This window comes from Thermobia domestica, chromosome 6, assembly GCF_964235325.1.
Source record: "Thermobia domestica chromosome 6, izTheDome1.hap1.1, whole genome shotgun sequence".
Lineage (NCBI taxonomy): Eukaryota > Metazoa > Arthropoda > Insecta > Zygentoma > Lepismatidae > Thermobia > Thermobia domestica.
Window position 1 is genome coordinate 59395877 of NC_137459.1, and position 17039 is coordinate 59412915.

The 17039-nt window shown below is 35.2% G+C and overlaps 1 protein-coding gene across 1 annotated transcript in view; it reads right to left on the minus strand.

Annotated features, from left to right (window-relative positions):
• LOC145688028 (ankyrin repeat and BTB/POZ domain-containing protein 1-like) overlaps positions 1-12251 on the minus strand; it is a 72981-nt gene extending 60730 nt beyond the window's left edge. Inside the window, exons 1-4 of the mRNA XM_081761706.1 lie at positions 12027-12251; positions 8471-8533; positions 4552-4752; positions 2134-2293 (exon numbers count right to left, since the gene is read on the minus strand). Coding sequence (XP_081617832.1) covers positions 2134-2293; positions 4552-4752; positions 8471-8533; positions 12027-12082 — 480 coding nt within the window. The 5' untranslated portion in view covers positions 12083-12251. The remainder of the gene's footprint in view (positions 1-2133; positions 2294-4551; positions 4753-8470; positions 8534-12026) is intronic.
• Between the last annotated feature and the right edge of the window lie 4788 nt (positions 12252-17039).

The window sequence follows — 17039 nt, forward strand, 5'->3', positions numbered from 1 at the left end:
TTTTTGAGAAAATAGAGCACCAAGAATTTTTGAAATTTTACATGCAGTTACAAAATGAACTCCAAACAGTGTCTACTGGTGAAGTATTGCGCGGTATGTTAAATAACCATTCAGATTTCACTGTAAAGTGTCTCTAATGTACATATCAGTTTTGAATGTTGATGTAGAGACGGCTCTCTCTTCTTACAATGACATACCGACAAAGGAACAAATCTAACACTAGAAAGCATTGAAACAATGCTTACGTATTATTTGCACTAAACTCATTTTCTATTAATGTTCTCTGTGTGTGTGTTTTTTTTATTTTTTTATTTATTTTTTTTTTATTATTTACATGATACTTTTATCCAATGAGGATGCTTAGCGTTATTTTTTTAAAAAAACTCAAATATTGCTTAATATAGTCATGCATGAGCTCATATCATGATGATTTATGTGTGGAAATTAAGGTGAAATAATACGTAACTAATTGTAATTACCAGAGAAAATAGTGTTGTAACATTGAATTTTTATTCACCGATTTTATCCCGCTTTACTCATATTTTTACAACGAAATTACGAATTCTTGTTTACCACAAAATCGTGTCTCTAATGATGACTGCCAAAGGCAACAGAATCAATTTGCGTTCTCTTCAACTCACCCCTATGTAACTACACCAATATTAAACAATGAGTTGCTGGATTCACGCCTATATTGCTGCGCTTTTTTGTAACGCTTAACCGATATCTGCTCAATCGCCGAAATCGTCTTCGGTGGTGTCGGGAGAAACTGAAGTGGCAAGATGACTGGAGGGCAATGAGACTCATTTCTGTCTCCAACATAATGATGGCAATGTACATGCACCATACGGGAAAATCCAGTTTTGATCGCACCTGCCACTCAGAATTCACACCTAGCATTGTAATATAGTGAGACTGGCAGTATGACAAATGCGTTGTGCATGCATGACATCATCAAACCTGTTTTCTGAACTTATCTGTACACTTTAGAGAAGTCCACCTTATACCAGAATAGCGTGCGTCCCCAGACCATCAGGGAAGTTCAGCGTACTCTATCCAGTATACGCCTTCTACCCTGGCCTGCTAGATCTCCTAACTTAAGACCTGTCGAGCACGTATGGGGCAGTCCTGAACAACCGTTTGAGTTACACCACCATCTACTGCGAGCGTGAGATGCCATATCCCACACAGCCATTGAATATTATGCGACCAACATCTGCCCGGACAGTTCCGTTTGTGGTTTCTCGAGGTAGCTACACATGTTATTAAGATGAGTTATATGTAATTTTGAACACTGTATTAAACAGTCGAGGTGTTGCACGGGCGGGTAATACGTCGTGAACACTATAACCTATTCACCTTCTATCTAAACTAGAACCTTTTTGTGTACCAATTTTGGGCCAGACTCGTGAATTCCTATTGCATGTTTTAAATGCATTCCACTACTGTACATAACATCCAATCATTATATTTAATATTATCCAAAAGACAAGTTTTCTCCAAACTGACATTGCTTCATTAAAAAAATAAAATAAATAAATAAATAAAAAGTAAGGAAATACAAATGACCAACTATAAAAATCAAAATTGTCGCTGAATATTGGATAATCAAAGCCCAATTTTTTGATGCTCGGGTTATGGGTTCATTATTATTGAACTACCAGTGATATATTTGTCCAATTTGATGACCACTTATTTCTCGAGCCTCAAATAATCAAGTTATATGCTTAAGTAATAAGTCATAAACACAGGAATGTTAGCTCATTGGTAGAACATTTGTTGAGCAAAGCGCAGACAGCACTTCGATTCCGCCAGTTTAGAGATAATTGTTTTCAACGTAATTCATGCACTTGATATTATATGAGAACACAGTATTTACAATCAAATATGCACATGTACTTTTTTTTTTTTTTTTTATGGCAGTACAAAAGGACTTTTACTGCACATTATTTTTAAATTATTCTGAAACCATATTGTGCTATAGTACCTTTTCACATATACTGTTAGCACATTTCTGTTAGTTGATAAAATACATATTAACTATATCTATATCTATATCTATCTATCTATATATATATATATATATATATATTAAATCGAAAGTTAAAGCACAGAATTAGAAATTTTATTTACCAAGTCATGCGAAATATTAACGACGTTCCTGTTTTTCCACTTAGTTTCAAACATTTCACAGAAATAATTAGACCTGGCTGCCAGAATACATTTATGAACTTTAAATTCCTTTCCGTGCACTATAAATACTATATCACTATTTTCTCCGGTTTCAAGGAGCCTGAAATAGCAAAAAGAAAATATGAATAAATGATAAATAAGCATATATATTTTTAAATTTACCTCATTGCTACATAAAAAGAAAAATGTAATTTAAGAATCGGACTTAAATGAGGAAACACTTAATTCACTCACTTGTAGGATATACTATTATAAGCAATGGGAGGAACGAACCGATATTTCTTTACATCCTATTCTCTATGAAGGGCTGGATTAACCCATCTGGAGGCCCAGGGCTAGAAAAAATAAGTGGCAACTGCTGACTTCGCCTAATACATTTCTCTGAATACACAGTAGGAAAGTTAAGGGAATATGTTTCATATTTTTGGTCATATTTTATTTTATAGTAATGATTGTATCTTCATGATTCTTTGTACATAGCCAGTTGAGATTTTGAACAGAGTGGACGCCCTGGGCTAGAGCCCCCCTAAGCCCCTCCCCTAATCCGGCCCTGCTTCTATGGTTGGGAACTTAATGAAAATCTTTAACAGTCAAAAAGTGCGACTGAACCTGAAATCGAAACTTGGTTTCTGGCTTCAATGGTCGGTGCGTTAGCAACAACGCTACTCAGGATTCTTCTTAAATAGCCTAATACCTTTCATTCCTGAAATTAATCCTGAAATTTTCAGACTACATGGACTGCAGCACAACTTCGGCAAAAATATCGAATTTAACCACCATAAGTGTTCACTAACGTAACAGTGTGTTATTCAAACACAACGGAAGTCGTGACACATTCACATTGTTTGAATATCTAAACAACGACCTTACGACTGAAAGGAATTTGGCTGTTCAGGAAGCGGACTGTGTAGCGAAACGTTTAACGCACAGGCACCGCTAGCTGGAAGCCCAGGTTCGATCTCCATCTCACTTTTTCAAGAACTAATAAATCCCAGTTCACATAGCGTGGTCCAGGGTTTAATGTATTCAATTATATAAGGGAACTCAAGACAATAGAATTATGATTGGGTAGTTACTCCTGGTGTTCGATTGTAACTGCGATTATGCTCCACAATTAATACAAATTTTATGAAGCGTAATCGGAATCAGAACTCAGGTTTGCATCTGAGTTATTCTACTTGCAGCACGATTTAGGCCTCCGATTATACCAAAAATGAAGGGCCTAGTTACTAGACTACCATGAATCCCATCTTGCGAAGATTTCAACGTGACATTTAACTCTTAGCGGCAAACATAACTAACAATCAGTCATTAATTTTATCAGAATGTCAGTATTATCTAAAAAAATGAAATGAAATTTTTGAGTTTTACGTCCCACGGTTATGCCGGTTAGGCTAAAGGAGACGGTGATGATGAGAGATGAATGAAATGGTGGAATGAAGAAAGTGGGAGGAAACGGGAGAACCCCGAGAAAACCCACGCACACGGTGTTTGTGTCAGTATTATCTATTTGTCTCTGCTTACTTTCCTTTTACGTAGGAAGACACTGTATGGGATACAACCTTTAGTCATCACTGCGTTAGCAACAATTAAATTCTGATGATTCTTGGGACTTCATTCATAAGCAAAAAGCCTATAACAACACTGCATGTTATTTACTTTTAATGTGAAGAGATTTCAGTAGCATTTTAAGGCCTTCACTACGCTTCCCAGAATTTAAAACGAAGTAGCAGCGTCACAAGATACACCGCATGAAGGAGTTTGATTTGCATGGTGTGACATTTTCTCAACAGATACTGTAATCGGAAATAGTAGTGGATTTCTAATACTTTCGGTTTTAGTGGAGAGATTAGAGTAGAGCCGGAGTATATTGTTGGAACGCTCAATTGATTGTAGAAAACCGCGTCTCGCTACCTATTACTGCTTTTACTCTATAGCGGTAAACGATAAAACCGGAAATAGTTGATGTACAGAAATGAGGGTGCGCCGTAATTGTCGGGCATTGAAGTTCTGAACTACACGAAAAGATATTAAGAACAACCTAGGCAACATTTTGTATATATTAAATGCTCAAAAACTTCATACTTGTTGTTACTGAGTTATTCACAAACAGATAAATAAAAAAAGCATGGTGATGCGCGCAGTGAAGACTCTTCAAGCAATTACCACAAAGTTCTTTTTTATATTACAGTTACAGATGAGAGCAAAATGCAAACTTGTAACAGATAATAATAATAATAAACGAAGGAGCAACTCAATTTCCTAATGACAATTCGTTTTGTAATTTGCAAAGAAAATATTAAATCTCTTCTCCGCATTACAACATTAATTATGATACTCTACTTATTATAAACTTACCTACGAAGGAACTCTTCAAATAAATCTCTTTTCAACGTCTGTTTAGTTACAACCTGACTGTTCAAAAGTAGCCACTGAATCTCATTATTCAAGGCCCCATACAAGCATCTTTCACCATCAAATGTATTAGCTTCACATCTTGCCCCATTAGCCAGGAGATATTCCACCACTTGAATATGGCCACATAAACAGGCGTAGTACCTTGAAATTAAATTAGATATTTACTATATACACATATTCTAGTCAAACTTATTGAATAATTCTAATAGGACTACTTCTCTGGTTCATACACAATAAAATGATATCATTAGTTTCATGAAACAAGGAGATGCGTTGTCGCCATTATTATTTAACTTTGTTCTTGAATACGCTATAAGGAAAATCAAAGATAGCAACCAGGGACTAGAGCTGAACGGTATTCACCAGGTTATGGCATATGCTGATGATGTAAATTTAATAGGGAATGATAGGAGAACAATACAAAGAAATGTAGAGATCTTATTAAACGCTTGCAGGGACATAGGTTTAGAAGTAAATGCAGAGAAAACTAAATACATGGAAGTGCGTCGGGACTGTAATACAGCAAATTATAGATGCGTTAAAATATTAAATAGTTCTTTTGATAAAGTCGATACTTTCAAATATCTAGGATCAATATTAACAGACAAAAATCATATTCACGAAGAAATTAAATGTCGACTAAAAGCAGGGAATTCATGATATTATTCAGATCAAAATCTCTTGTCGTCGCGAATTCTGTCGAGGAATTTTAAGCTTAAAATATATAAAACGATAATCATGCCTGTTGTTCTGTATGGTTGCGAAACACCATGGTCGCTTACTCTGAGAGAAGAACATAGATTGAAAGTATTTGAGAACAAGATCATGAGACGAATATTCGGATTCAAGAGAAAGGGGGAATGGGAAATGGCGGAAACTTCATAACGACGAACTACATAATTTATACGGTTTACCAGATATTGTTAGGGTCATCAGGTTTAGGAGGCTTAGGTGGGCAGGTCATGTAGCTAGGATGGAAGAAAGTAGAAAAGCTTTCAAAGTGTTGAATGTAAGGCCAATCGGAAAACGACCATTAGGAAGACCTAGGCGCAGATGGGAGGACAATATTAAGATGGATCTCGCAGAGATAGGAATACAAAGTAGAAACTGGGTCCAGTTGGCTAAGAATAGAAGTCAGTGGAGAGCTTTTGTGAACGCGGCATTGAACCTCCGGGTTCCAGAAGCCATAGAGTTAGTTAGTTCTGCATAGCATCTATTAGTTGCTTTGTAGCAGGTAGGTTTTCAACTTTTCCTCCATACATTCGAATGGTGTTCTTTACAGTCCTCAGAGCCTTTATACTCTCGTGTGCAAGATGAGATCGATCACTTCCTAAAATATGTTTGTTCTCTGAGAAACTACGTTTCACATCAGCATTACCATGAAATACTGACAAGCAAGCTTTGATCATTTCAGACATCATTGGATATTTAATCGTTCCACATGCATTTCTTATATCACATACTTTTGCCCACTATTGACCCACGGGCAAGACATCACCACACTCAGTTTCTTTTCCATAAACCAAGAATCTTCGATAAGTGGCTCCACAGAATAGTTTCCACTCGACCATGAAGAACTGATGTTCTTACAATCTGCAAATACTTTTTTTTTTTTTTTGCTAAATTCCGTGCATGGGATAAACAAGTAATCTCCTTTCTGAATAGTGGATGTAGACACTGCAGGTACTACAACAATGGTTTCGATATTGGTAATTTCTTAAGTAGTTTTGAAGCCACGCAAATGTAGAATCACTTCACACCCTTCCTCAATTCCCGTTTTTGTAGCTCTGAGCTGTTAACTATTACAGTTTGCGCTTTCACTCCAACTTCAGGTTGCCACAGATGATATTCGCAGTTCTTGAAATCAATTGCACATAAATAGGTACCCTCCTACTCCCCCAACGCATCTGGCTTCACAAGCATCAATAACAGCATTCTGACTAGCTCTGAAAACTGAGTAGAGTAAATGAATTAACGGGTGTTTGCGTTGAAAGAAAAACAGAAAATTATTAAAAATAACTATGTACAAATGATGAAGTGAAATTTGGCTTCAAACAATTTGTCTTTCAGAATCTGTAACGATTATTTTCATGATATGCTTTATCTTGTGCTCTCCATTCAACCACTCTACTGTGGAGACAAAACGCCCTGCAACCACCCACACCTTATTCCATTATGTTATTTTCACAAGTGGGAGTAGCAATGTCACAAAAATATTGGAGGTTTCGTTAAAATATAGGGAATATAGGAGTTTATAGGAAGAGACGCAAATATATGCGAAAAATAGAAAATATAGGAGCATTGGAAAACCTGTAATAATAATAGAAGAAAATACTTAAAAGAAATGAAAGCTTTAAGTTTAACGTCCGACGGTTATGCCGGTTAGGCTAAAGGAGACGGTGATGATGAGACATGAGTGAAATGGTGGAATGAAGAAAGTGGCAGGAAACGGGAGAACCCCGACAAAACCCACGAGCACGGTGTTTGTCCACCACAAAGTCCACACGGCGCGAGCTGGAAGAAAAGACTTAAATCTTAGACACGAGAACTAGTGGAAAACACAAGAGTTTGTGAGACAAAACTGCAATGATATTGAACACGCTCTCATTAAATAGAAAATCTATTCTAAAATTAGTAAATCTGTACCATCTTTGTATTAGTCCATTTCAATACAAATAAGAAATCATATACGCTTTAAAAAGTTCTGACATACTGCGTTCCACCCTGTATGTATCTTCAATTAACCTCTTCAGGGCACGAAATTTTAGGTCTAAATCCAGCATCCATATCACAGAGTTTGGTCACCATTTTTTTCGAAGGCAAACAAACTAAAGGTCAAATGCCTATCGCCAAACTAAAATATATATATGGTCGTCAATGGCGGCCTTGTGACCGGAAATTACGCATTCTCAGCCTCTTCACTCATGCCAAATAATCCATCTAATGGGTTGGATTTACTGCCCCTTGATTGAAAAATGTCCTATTCTTGCATGAAATAACATTAGATACCAAAATTAACTCTTACTTGCTAGTATTTCCGGAAAGTTACAGTGATTTTGTTCCTTTCCTGCTATATTCTGACTGTATATGTTGGATTATATATAGATATAAGTTCACTCAGATATAATTCATGGGAGGAATAAAGTTATATAAAAAACAACGCAGCAATATTATAGCCTCAGAGTCTAGTCACGTCAAACGATTCGTCAATGAGCATTGTGACAGAAAATATTGTAAAATGGTTAAAAATCTCTTCCTTCAGAATTCATCGATTTACATTTTTTCCCGCGAATCATATATATATATCCCCTGACATAGGGTAATTCTGTTACTATCAGAGTCACACCAAAATTTAAGAGGGGGAAACCGTCTGCAAATATGATATTTTCAATCTAATGTGAAGGATTTTTTTTTTTAAATCGGATGAGTCGTTTGGGCTGTACACTCTTTATGCACCCAATGTTACATGAAAATGCAAGGTTGCCATTTACCTTGACCCACAACAAAAGTAAATGAAGTTACTGTCTTTTACGCTAACGTGTCGATGGCCAGCCCCCATTTCAAACATGCACCCATTCACCATACTCTTACAAAATGTACCCACCTCCCGATAAATGGCAATGTTGCATCTTCGTTTAGCATTGGGCGCATAAAGAGTATACAGCCCAAACGACTCGACGGATTTAAAAAAATCCTTCACTTTAGATGGAAAACAACATATCTGGAGACAGTTTTCTCTCTTACACTTTGTTGTAACTGATAAAAACAGAGAAAACATCATATCATCATATTGTCAAGTATTGAATCTATGTTGAAGATAGAAAAAAATAAATTATGACCCTTTGTGAAATCTACTTACAAAGGAGTGCTGTCCCATTTGTCTCGAACATTGACGTTTATCTCCTTCTCTTCTACTAAGTACCTGCAAATAATCGAAAGAAAAATAAATTCCAACTCATTTAATAACCATAAGAAATACCATTCTTCACTATAGTATTACAAATTTGAAAATAAAATCAGTAAATTTCATTGTTGTGGGAACAACTTGACCATTTATTTTTTATTACCAAATCTTCATTACAAGTACATTGAAAACGTATCTAATCAACTTTTTTATGGCTCAAACTAACGTTTAATAACAGAGTTGTTCAATGTGAGAAACAATTACACTTTTGGATTTCTCAGCTCAAACCAATGTTACCTGATATGCAGCGTGACCCCCTCCCATTTAAAATTTCGAACTTGCATTCAAGATAGCGGCCATTGTCGTCATGAATTCTGTTGCCCCTCCCCCCGCTCACTATAATATCCCATTAACAGATTTTATATTTTCCTCTCAAATTACAAAAAGGGTGTCCAAAAAGAGTTTTGATTCACGTCGCATAACGAAATTTGCTCCAAAATATACATATTTTATGCAAGTTAGCCAGTTTTCAATGGAACTGATGGTGACAACATACATATATTTTTAACTAAGTTAGGAGGCACTAATTTTGCAAGGTAATACAATATAGATGAGTATGTATCAAGTGAAGAGCAAAGAAAGCATGAAAATAAGAAATATTACACGATGGAAATGAAAGAGGAGAAATTCTAGCTAACGCATATTAGGTAACAAGAAATAATAATAATACAAAGTTGAAAACAAGTCCACGTGCGTCTAATGCGGGGCTGCCATCTGCGGAAAATTAGTCAAAATGACTTCACATTTAACATAAAAGCACACGCCTAGCTCATGTCATTACTATAATCACTTAGTAAACTACCTTCACACAACACTTCAATTCATGTGATGTGGAGCACTATGGTAAGGAGCACACTTTGTACTTCGTAGTTTTACCTTGTGACACATATGAGAGGTAAGATCCCAATATATTTTTATTATTTACACAATCTTCTTGTGATATCAATTCACATATTTCTTCCGTGGATTTTACAAACTTATGCTCCCCTAAAATAGGATAGAACTGAGCATGAAAGGAGCCAGGGCGATGTTGTGGGACACTGCAGAATACTGCTAGAATGCTAATTAGTAATGATACAATTTTGACGTTTTACCAGGGTTGGCAAAAACCATGGGTTTTTTATTGAAAAAGCCAAAAAACCCGGTTTTTTGTTTAAACCAGGATTATTTTGGTTTAAATAATTTGCTCTATGTATTTATATTACATATGGACAGAAATACGCTTGTTTCGCCTTGGTGTTAGTATGCAACAACCGGATTATGCTGGAAGGGGTCACACAAGCTTAAAGCGGAATCCAAATCGCTTCTCGACTTACATCCAAGAGAAATTGTCCTCCATTTGAACTAGAAACCGGGACTAATTGGCCACAAATGCGATACGTCTGCCGACTCACTCAGGAAGGATTCCTGATAAAAATACGTTGGACTGATCTTTACATGTTTGTTAATATAATCGTCAACAGTCATTTCAGAACGACAGAAAGATAAACAATTGCACAAGTGGAACCATTATACAGAATTACATATGTACAATTTCAAAGTACTACAGAGTACAGAAGAACTAATTTAGTCCAAGTGAGTTCACTACGACTTTTACTAGTCCAAGTTAAAGAAATATAACGACTTACTTTGCATATCAGTAAGAAAAATGAATACAGATACGAATTATGTGAGTCCACTTTAACTCTGATCCATTTATACATAAATAGTTACCAAAGATTCTTGTGATTTCAATAATTGCCTCTCGAGGGGTTTGTATGACCCCCCCTCCCAGAAAAGTACGGTATTCCGATGTATTTTATCAATACTAAACATTATTAAAACTAGTTTTCCTTTAGTTGCATAACAATAATAACAAATTATAAAAAAATCGAAAAAGAAACATTCATAAAGTTACATAAAAAAAAGGTTGCTTTTGTAATATAATCTCTTTGGATAATGAATGAGGAATTTAGGTCTGAATATAGTACGAATAATATATGGGAGTGAAATGTGATAACCCACAAATGTGTGTTCATCAAGATTTTACGAATAGTTACACTTTTACGAACATTTTTCGTTTTTTGGTTTAAACCAACCAACCCTGCTTTTTACCCTTTTCATCTGTCTGATATTTAAATTTCGTATAATTTACACATTTCCGAGTAAATTATGAGGGACCACTTGCGGAATTTAACTCTTGAATTCTTGAGGTAGAAAACGTTGTTGCTTGCCTTGTAAGATAGTAAAAAGTTTGCGTTGTTATCTGTATGAAATAGAACATGAAAACAAAAATAATGAACTCACATTTTACGGGGGCACATTTCTGCAAAATTATCGATAGAAATGTGAATTTTGGCTTCAAAAGAGGAACATACAAGAAATCGGAATATGGATATTACCTCTAAAATGCGTAAAACACGAAAATACCTAACACAAAATCTTTAAGTACATAAGAACGTACTGATAAACACGAAAGCCATACCAAGCAATGTTGTAAATCGTGAACCCTAATGACTGAAATATCCGAAAGCCGTCCAAACGTATCTGACTCATTCTAGTGAATGATCTGAAGTAACGTACTGGCAATTATGATACTGCCCGAAAACAGTGTAAGAGAATGTCGGAACCCAGTGATATGGAATTCAAACATCAGGGAAAATTGAAGCACAAGTTTATATTACTGGATATTGAAAAGTATAAAATGTTACGATTTCAAGGAATCTCTCACATGTATAATAGGTAGAAATACGAATACTAAGTGTAGTCTATATGCAAGCCGTGATGAAGTGAACTTGTTATGTGAAGGCAATGAACAAAGTGATAAAAAGGGTGTCGCAAACCTGTGTCACACGCAATGCATGTGTTTTTGTGACATATGAAGTGCTCTTTTACTATACTTGTTCATATGTATATTCACCGTCACTGACGCGCCTGCTCAATACGAACGCATCCCCTCGTTTTACTCACCCCTCCTCCTTCTCTGTTGCGCTCCAATTCTGACTTGGTTAGATAGCATTCGTACTTTTTCAATGCCCATCAAGCGAAGCTGGTTTGTACTTTTAGGTTAATTTGTGTCTTAGTCACAGCAGTTATGTCACATGTGCAAACGCTGTATTTGTATTCAACCATACCAAATTCAATTTGCGCTCATTATTACAACTCCTTCCTTGAGAAACACTTACTAAGGCAGTATAAGAGTATTTGCAGCTAGAGAAGTTCATATTTCATGAATATACGAGTGTCCCCATAAAATGGGATAGCACGAAAAAGAAAATAATAAATGGATCTGCTTTCATTAATAATATTCTGCAGGTAAAATTTAATGTAATACTAACACAATGAGTTATCAAAAATACAACACTCTCCACTTTTTGCTATCTACACATATCAAATTTAAAATATATATATACTTGACTAAATTACCAAACCTTGCGAAATACAATCTGCCTTTACTGGGGTAGTTACTTACTTCACTCGGCTCAAGTCTCCTCGGCGACAACTTAGGAACAGTTCGTTTAAATCCATTCTGACACATTAGGAGGATTATCAGTAATGTTACAAATTTAAAGAATTGATTCTTATATCTAACAACTTTTTAAATTTATAGCTTAATCATGCCTTCACTTTAAAATAACATGCACCATATATACTAGCAGACGCTTGTTTACAACTTTCAATTGTTTCTGGGAATGTGATGGTGGCGCTATGCAATGATGCCAACTCGATGGAAATTTCCCATATCGAGGGAAAGCCACACCAGAATTTCGCTTAGTGGGGAAAAGACAAAAAACTTCAAAAACTGAAGAACGTGGGATTATTCAATGCTATCGAAGAAAAAGAGGCGCAGTTTGGATATAGTATACGAGAGTGCCTCATCATTTAGCGAGGACTCACGAAGTGCAGTCTTTTCAGGATTATTCATTGAGGATATAGGAACTTGAAAATGAGGTAAAAATGCGACTTTCATTTAATTACTGAGTAATATAAAATAAAATGTACGTCGGTTTGCGTTGCGTTTCGTTGTGTTTTATGGTATGCGAAGAATAATAATGTGCCCTTGTACGTAGTGTATGAGTATATGTGGGGGATTTGAAACACATATCGCATGTCACGTGCACATGGATGCTTCTTACTACTTCTAAATGTAATAAAATCATTTTTATACGTAGTGCAACAGTAGGAAGTAGCCACGCGCACAGATCATGAGGCACTGTTGTATACTATTACCCGCAGTTTTACTATACGGATCCATAGATAGTAAAATGTACAGAAAAATTTGGGCAAGTCTCTAATTTCCCCATTTAAGTCGAGAACAGAATCCAACCAACTTCTGCGGGGCTTCTAACCCGTTCCTACTACTACTACTACTACTACTACTACTACTACTACTACTACTAATAATAATAATAATAATAATAATAATAATAATAATAATAATAGGTCTAATAATAATAATAATAATAATAATAATAATAATAATATGGATCAGTATAGTAAAACTGCACGAAAAAAGATATACTTCAATTATAGGACATCAGAGGCGGGTTTACGATTTTAATTCTGTGTAGGCCCGCTCCCTCGCTCATGGAAACTTATACACAAGTCTCTAATTCGCCCATTTCAAGTCGAGAATAGAATCCAACCAACTCCTGCGGAGCTTCAAACCCGTTCCTACTACTACTACTACTACTAATACTAATACTAATACTATGGATCCGTATAATAAAACTTCACAGAAAAAGATATACTTCAATTATAGGACATCAGAGGCGAGTTTACGATTTTAATTCTGTGTAGGCCCGCTCCCTCGCTTATGGAAACATATACACATTTGGTTGATTAATGATAGTAGGAAATTACATTTACAGTAGTGGTTCATTCTATTTTTAAAATAATTTTCTACCATTAATATAAATAATGGAAAATAAATTTACTCTTTATTGTATATTTTGGCGTTTATATATTTTTCAAAAATTTTGGGTAGACCCATGCCTACACGCTAAAGCCGCAGTAGTAGGGGTCGACGTATATCTCGCCGAGTCAGCAAAAATTTTAGTGATGTCATAGGTCAAAGGTCAATGACCTTGGCCCAGGGTCAATGACCTAGGGGTACTTAGGACCACCCCTCTAAATTTTGGCAGGGGTACCTAGGACCACCCCCCTTAAATTTTGGATATTGCCAAATCTAAAAATTGGGTATGATAGCCTAGGACCATAGTATGTACCTCTATCAGTATTGGGGGTCTATGTCGTTCCCTTTCATGGGTAAAAAATTGCCAAAACGTCAAATTTCCGAGGTTTTTGACCTAATGTGTCCCCTTTCATGAGGTATTATTACCTTATATAGTTATATGCGCGTATACAGGGGTCCATTACCTATCATAAGACATAGGTACATTTATGCACCCCTTGAAAAATTTGGGAGGGGTACCTTGGCCCACCCCTTAAATTTTGGAAATTGCCCAATTTAAACATTTGGTATTATAGTACAGAACCCTAATATGTATTATGATAAATCTAGATGGTCCACCTTGTTCCCTTTTAGGGATACCAAATTGCCAAAAATATAAACGTAAGCAATACGTTGTACCACGTGTTTGGTTTTCGACCTAATTTATCTCCTTGGATGAGGTCCTATTACCTTATATGTTTATATGAGCGTATACAGGAGTCTATTACCTTTCATAAGACATGGGTATATTGGTGCACCCTTTAAAATTTGGGAGGGGTACCTTGGCCCACCCCTTCAATTTTAGAAATTGCCCAATTTAAACATTTGGTATAATAGTATAGAACCCTAGTATGTATCACTATAAATTTGGGTGGTCCACCTCGTTCCTTTTTAGGGGTACAAAATTGCCAAATTTTAGCACAACCACGTGTTTGGTCTTTTGACCTAATTTATCGCCTTTGATGAGGCGTTATTATCCTATATAGTTATATGGGCGTATACAGGGGTTCATTTCCTATCATAAGACATAGGTACATTTGTGCACCCGTTTAATTTTTTTGTGAGAGGGTACTTTGGCGCACCCCTTTAATTTTGGAAATTGCCCCTTTAAATGTTTGGTATTATAGTATAGGACCCTAATATAGATTAGTATAAATTTGGGTGGTTCACCTCGTTTCCTTTCATGGGTACGAAATTGCCAAATTTTAGTACAACCACGTGTTTGGTTTTGGCTCAATTTATCCCCTTGGATGAGGTCCTATTACCTTATATGGTTATATGGTCATGTATATTGGTCCATTTCCTGTTATAAGACATGGGTACATTGATGTACCCCTGGAGGGGATTCGGTATCATAGTACATGCCTCAACATGTATCATGATAAATTTGGGTGGTCCATCTTGTACCCTTTCATGGGTAAAAATTGCTAAAATATAAACATAAGAAATATGTTGTACCATGTGTTTGGTTTTTGACCCAATTTCTCCCCTTTGATGGGGTTCTATTATCTTATATGGTTATATGGTCATGTATATGGGTTCATTTCCTATCATAAGACATGGGTACATTGACGCACCCTTTAAAAATTTGGGAGGGGTATCTTGGCTCATCCACTTGGTTTTAGAAATTGTTTAATATAAGCATTTGGTATCATAGTACAGGACTTCAATATGTACCACTATAAATTTGGATGGTCCACATCGTTCCCTTTCATGGGTAAAGAACTACCAAAAATCGAATTTCGGAGGTTATTGACCCCTTTCATAAGTATTTAGCACGTTATATGGGTATGTATAGAGGTTTATTACCTTTATATGTTTATGTTCCCTTTTAAATTTGGGAATTATCAAATAACAAAATTCGGTAAACGTTTTCTAGGACCCATTGTAGATGTTGGTGTTCCTCTTATGGCCAAATATTCAAAATTTAAATGTTATTGACCGGCTTTATTATTGAATAAGTACAGGATTTATTACTTTTTCATAAGACACAGGTGTATTTGTGTACCAATCTTAAATTTTGGGAGGGGGTACATTTCTTATTGTCGTATCAATAATTGGTAATTGTTCTTAAAATTGGATGGTATCTCATTCATTGGGTAAATCATTGTCAAATATGAGTATGATCACGTGATCAGTTATTAACCTATGATGGGATTAGGAGCCCAGAACATTGGTACATTGAAACTTTGTAGAATAATTTGAGAATTGTCAAATGAAATTACGTCATTGGTTTTGATTATTCCCGCCAAATATAAACGTAAGCAAGACGTTGTACCACGTGATTGTCCTTGATGAAGTAGTGTACAGGAATTCATTTCCTTTGTTGTAGTACTTCTTAAGTTTGAGTACACACACTTTTAGAAAACAGTTGGTTCTACTCAGGTAAACAATTGACGGACATTATTGACCTTATTGAACATATAATGATATGATTAATTCTAAGACTTAGGTATATCAAGAGAAGTATTTTTTAAATTTGGGAATGGTGAGAAACAGAATTTTAACATAAGGCGCGAAATTTGAAACAATACATTGAACTTTAGTCACAGCTCATAGTCTAAGATCATTGGTGGTGATTGATTTGACCTTGAGCTTTAAAAATCTGATAGCTAACCTTATTGAATCTTATGAGTCATAGTCTTAAGGGAATACATGCTACAATACTGGCAAAGTTATTGTTAATGCAATTTGATTGGTTGATCACTATCTTTCGTGCAATCTGATTGGTTGATGATTTTCAAATTTGAGGCATTCAATTTTAACATTTAAAAAGTTTGAAATTTTCGTTTGAAAATTTTTTGTTTGAAATTTTTTGTTTGAAACTTTGGTTTGAAACTTTTTAGTTTGAAAATTTTTGTTTCGAAATTTTTGTTTGAAAAACTTTTTGTTTCAAATTTTTGTTTCAAAATTTTTTGTTTGAATTTTTTTGTTTGGAAAACGTTTGTTTAAAATTTTTTGTTTGAAATTTTATCGTTTCAAATTTTTTTGTTTGAAAATTTTCGTTTCCAAATTTTTTGTTTGAAATTTTTTTGAAAAACTTTTTCGTTTCAAAATTTTGAATTTTTTCGTTTGAAATTTTTCGTTTCCAAATTTTTTTGTTTCAAAAATTTTTTGCAAAATTTTGTTTCAAAGTTTTTTGTTCGAAATTTTTGTTTGTAAACTTTTTGTTTCAAACTTTGGTTTGACATTTTTTAAGTTTGTGCACTCATTAGTAAAGAACCGGAACTGTTAAGAACAAAAACATCTGGCAACATTGTTTATCATGATGGAATAGTACACGTCAGAACATGATAATGCAACGTCATCAGTTTTGCGTCATCGTTCGCGTTAGTATTCATGATAACGTCATCATGGCTACTTGTTTGCAGTTTCTAAACACACGTGATGTGATGAAATCATTTACCAAGATTACTGATTTACAACAGAATGTACCTTATAGAATCTTAGCTAGCCAAAAAATCTACAAAGTTTGGATTAAGAATCGTAGTGAAGCTTGAAAATGATAAGAATATAATTTTACCAGCAAGA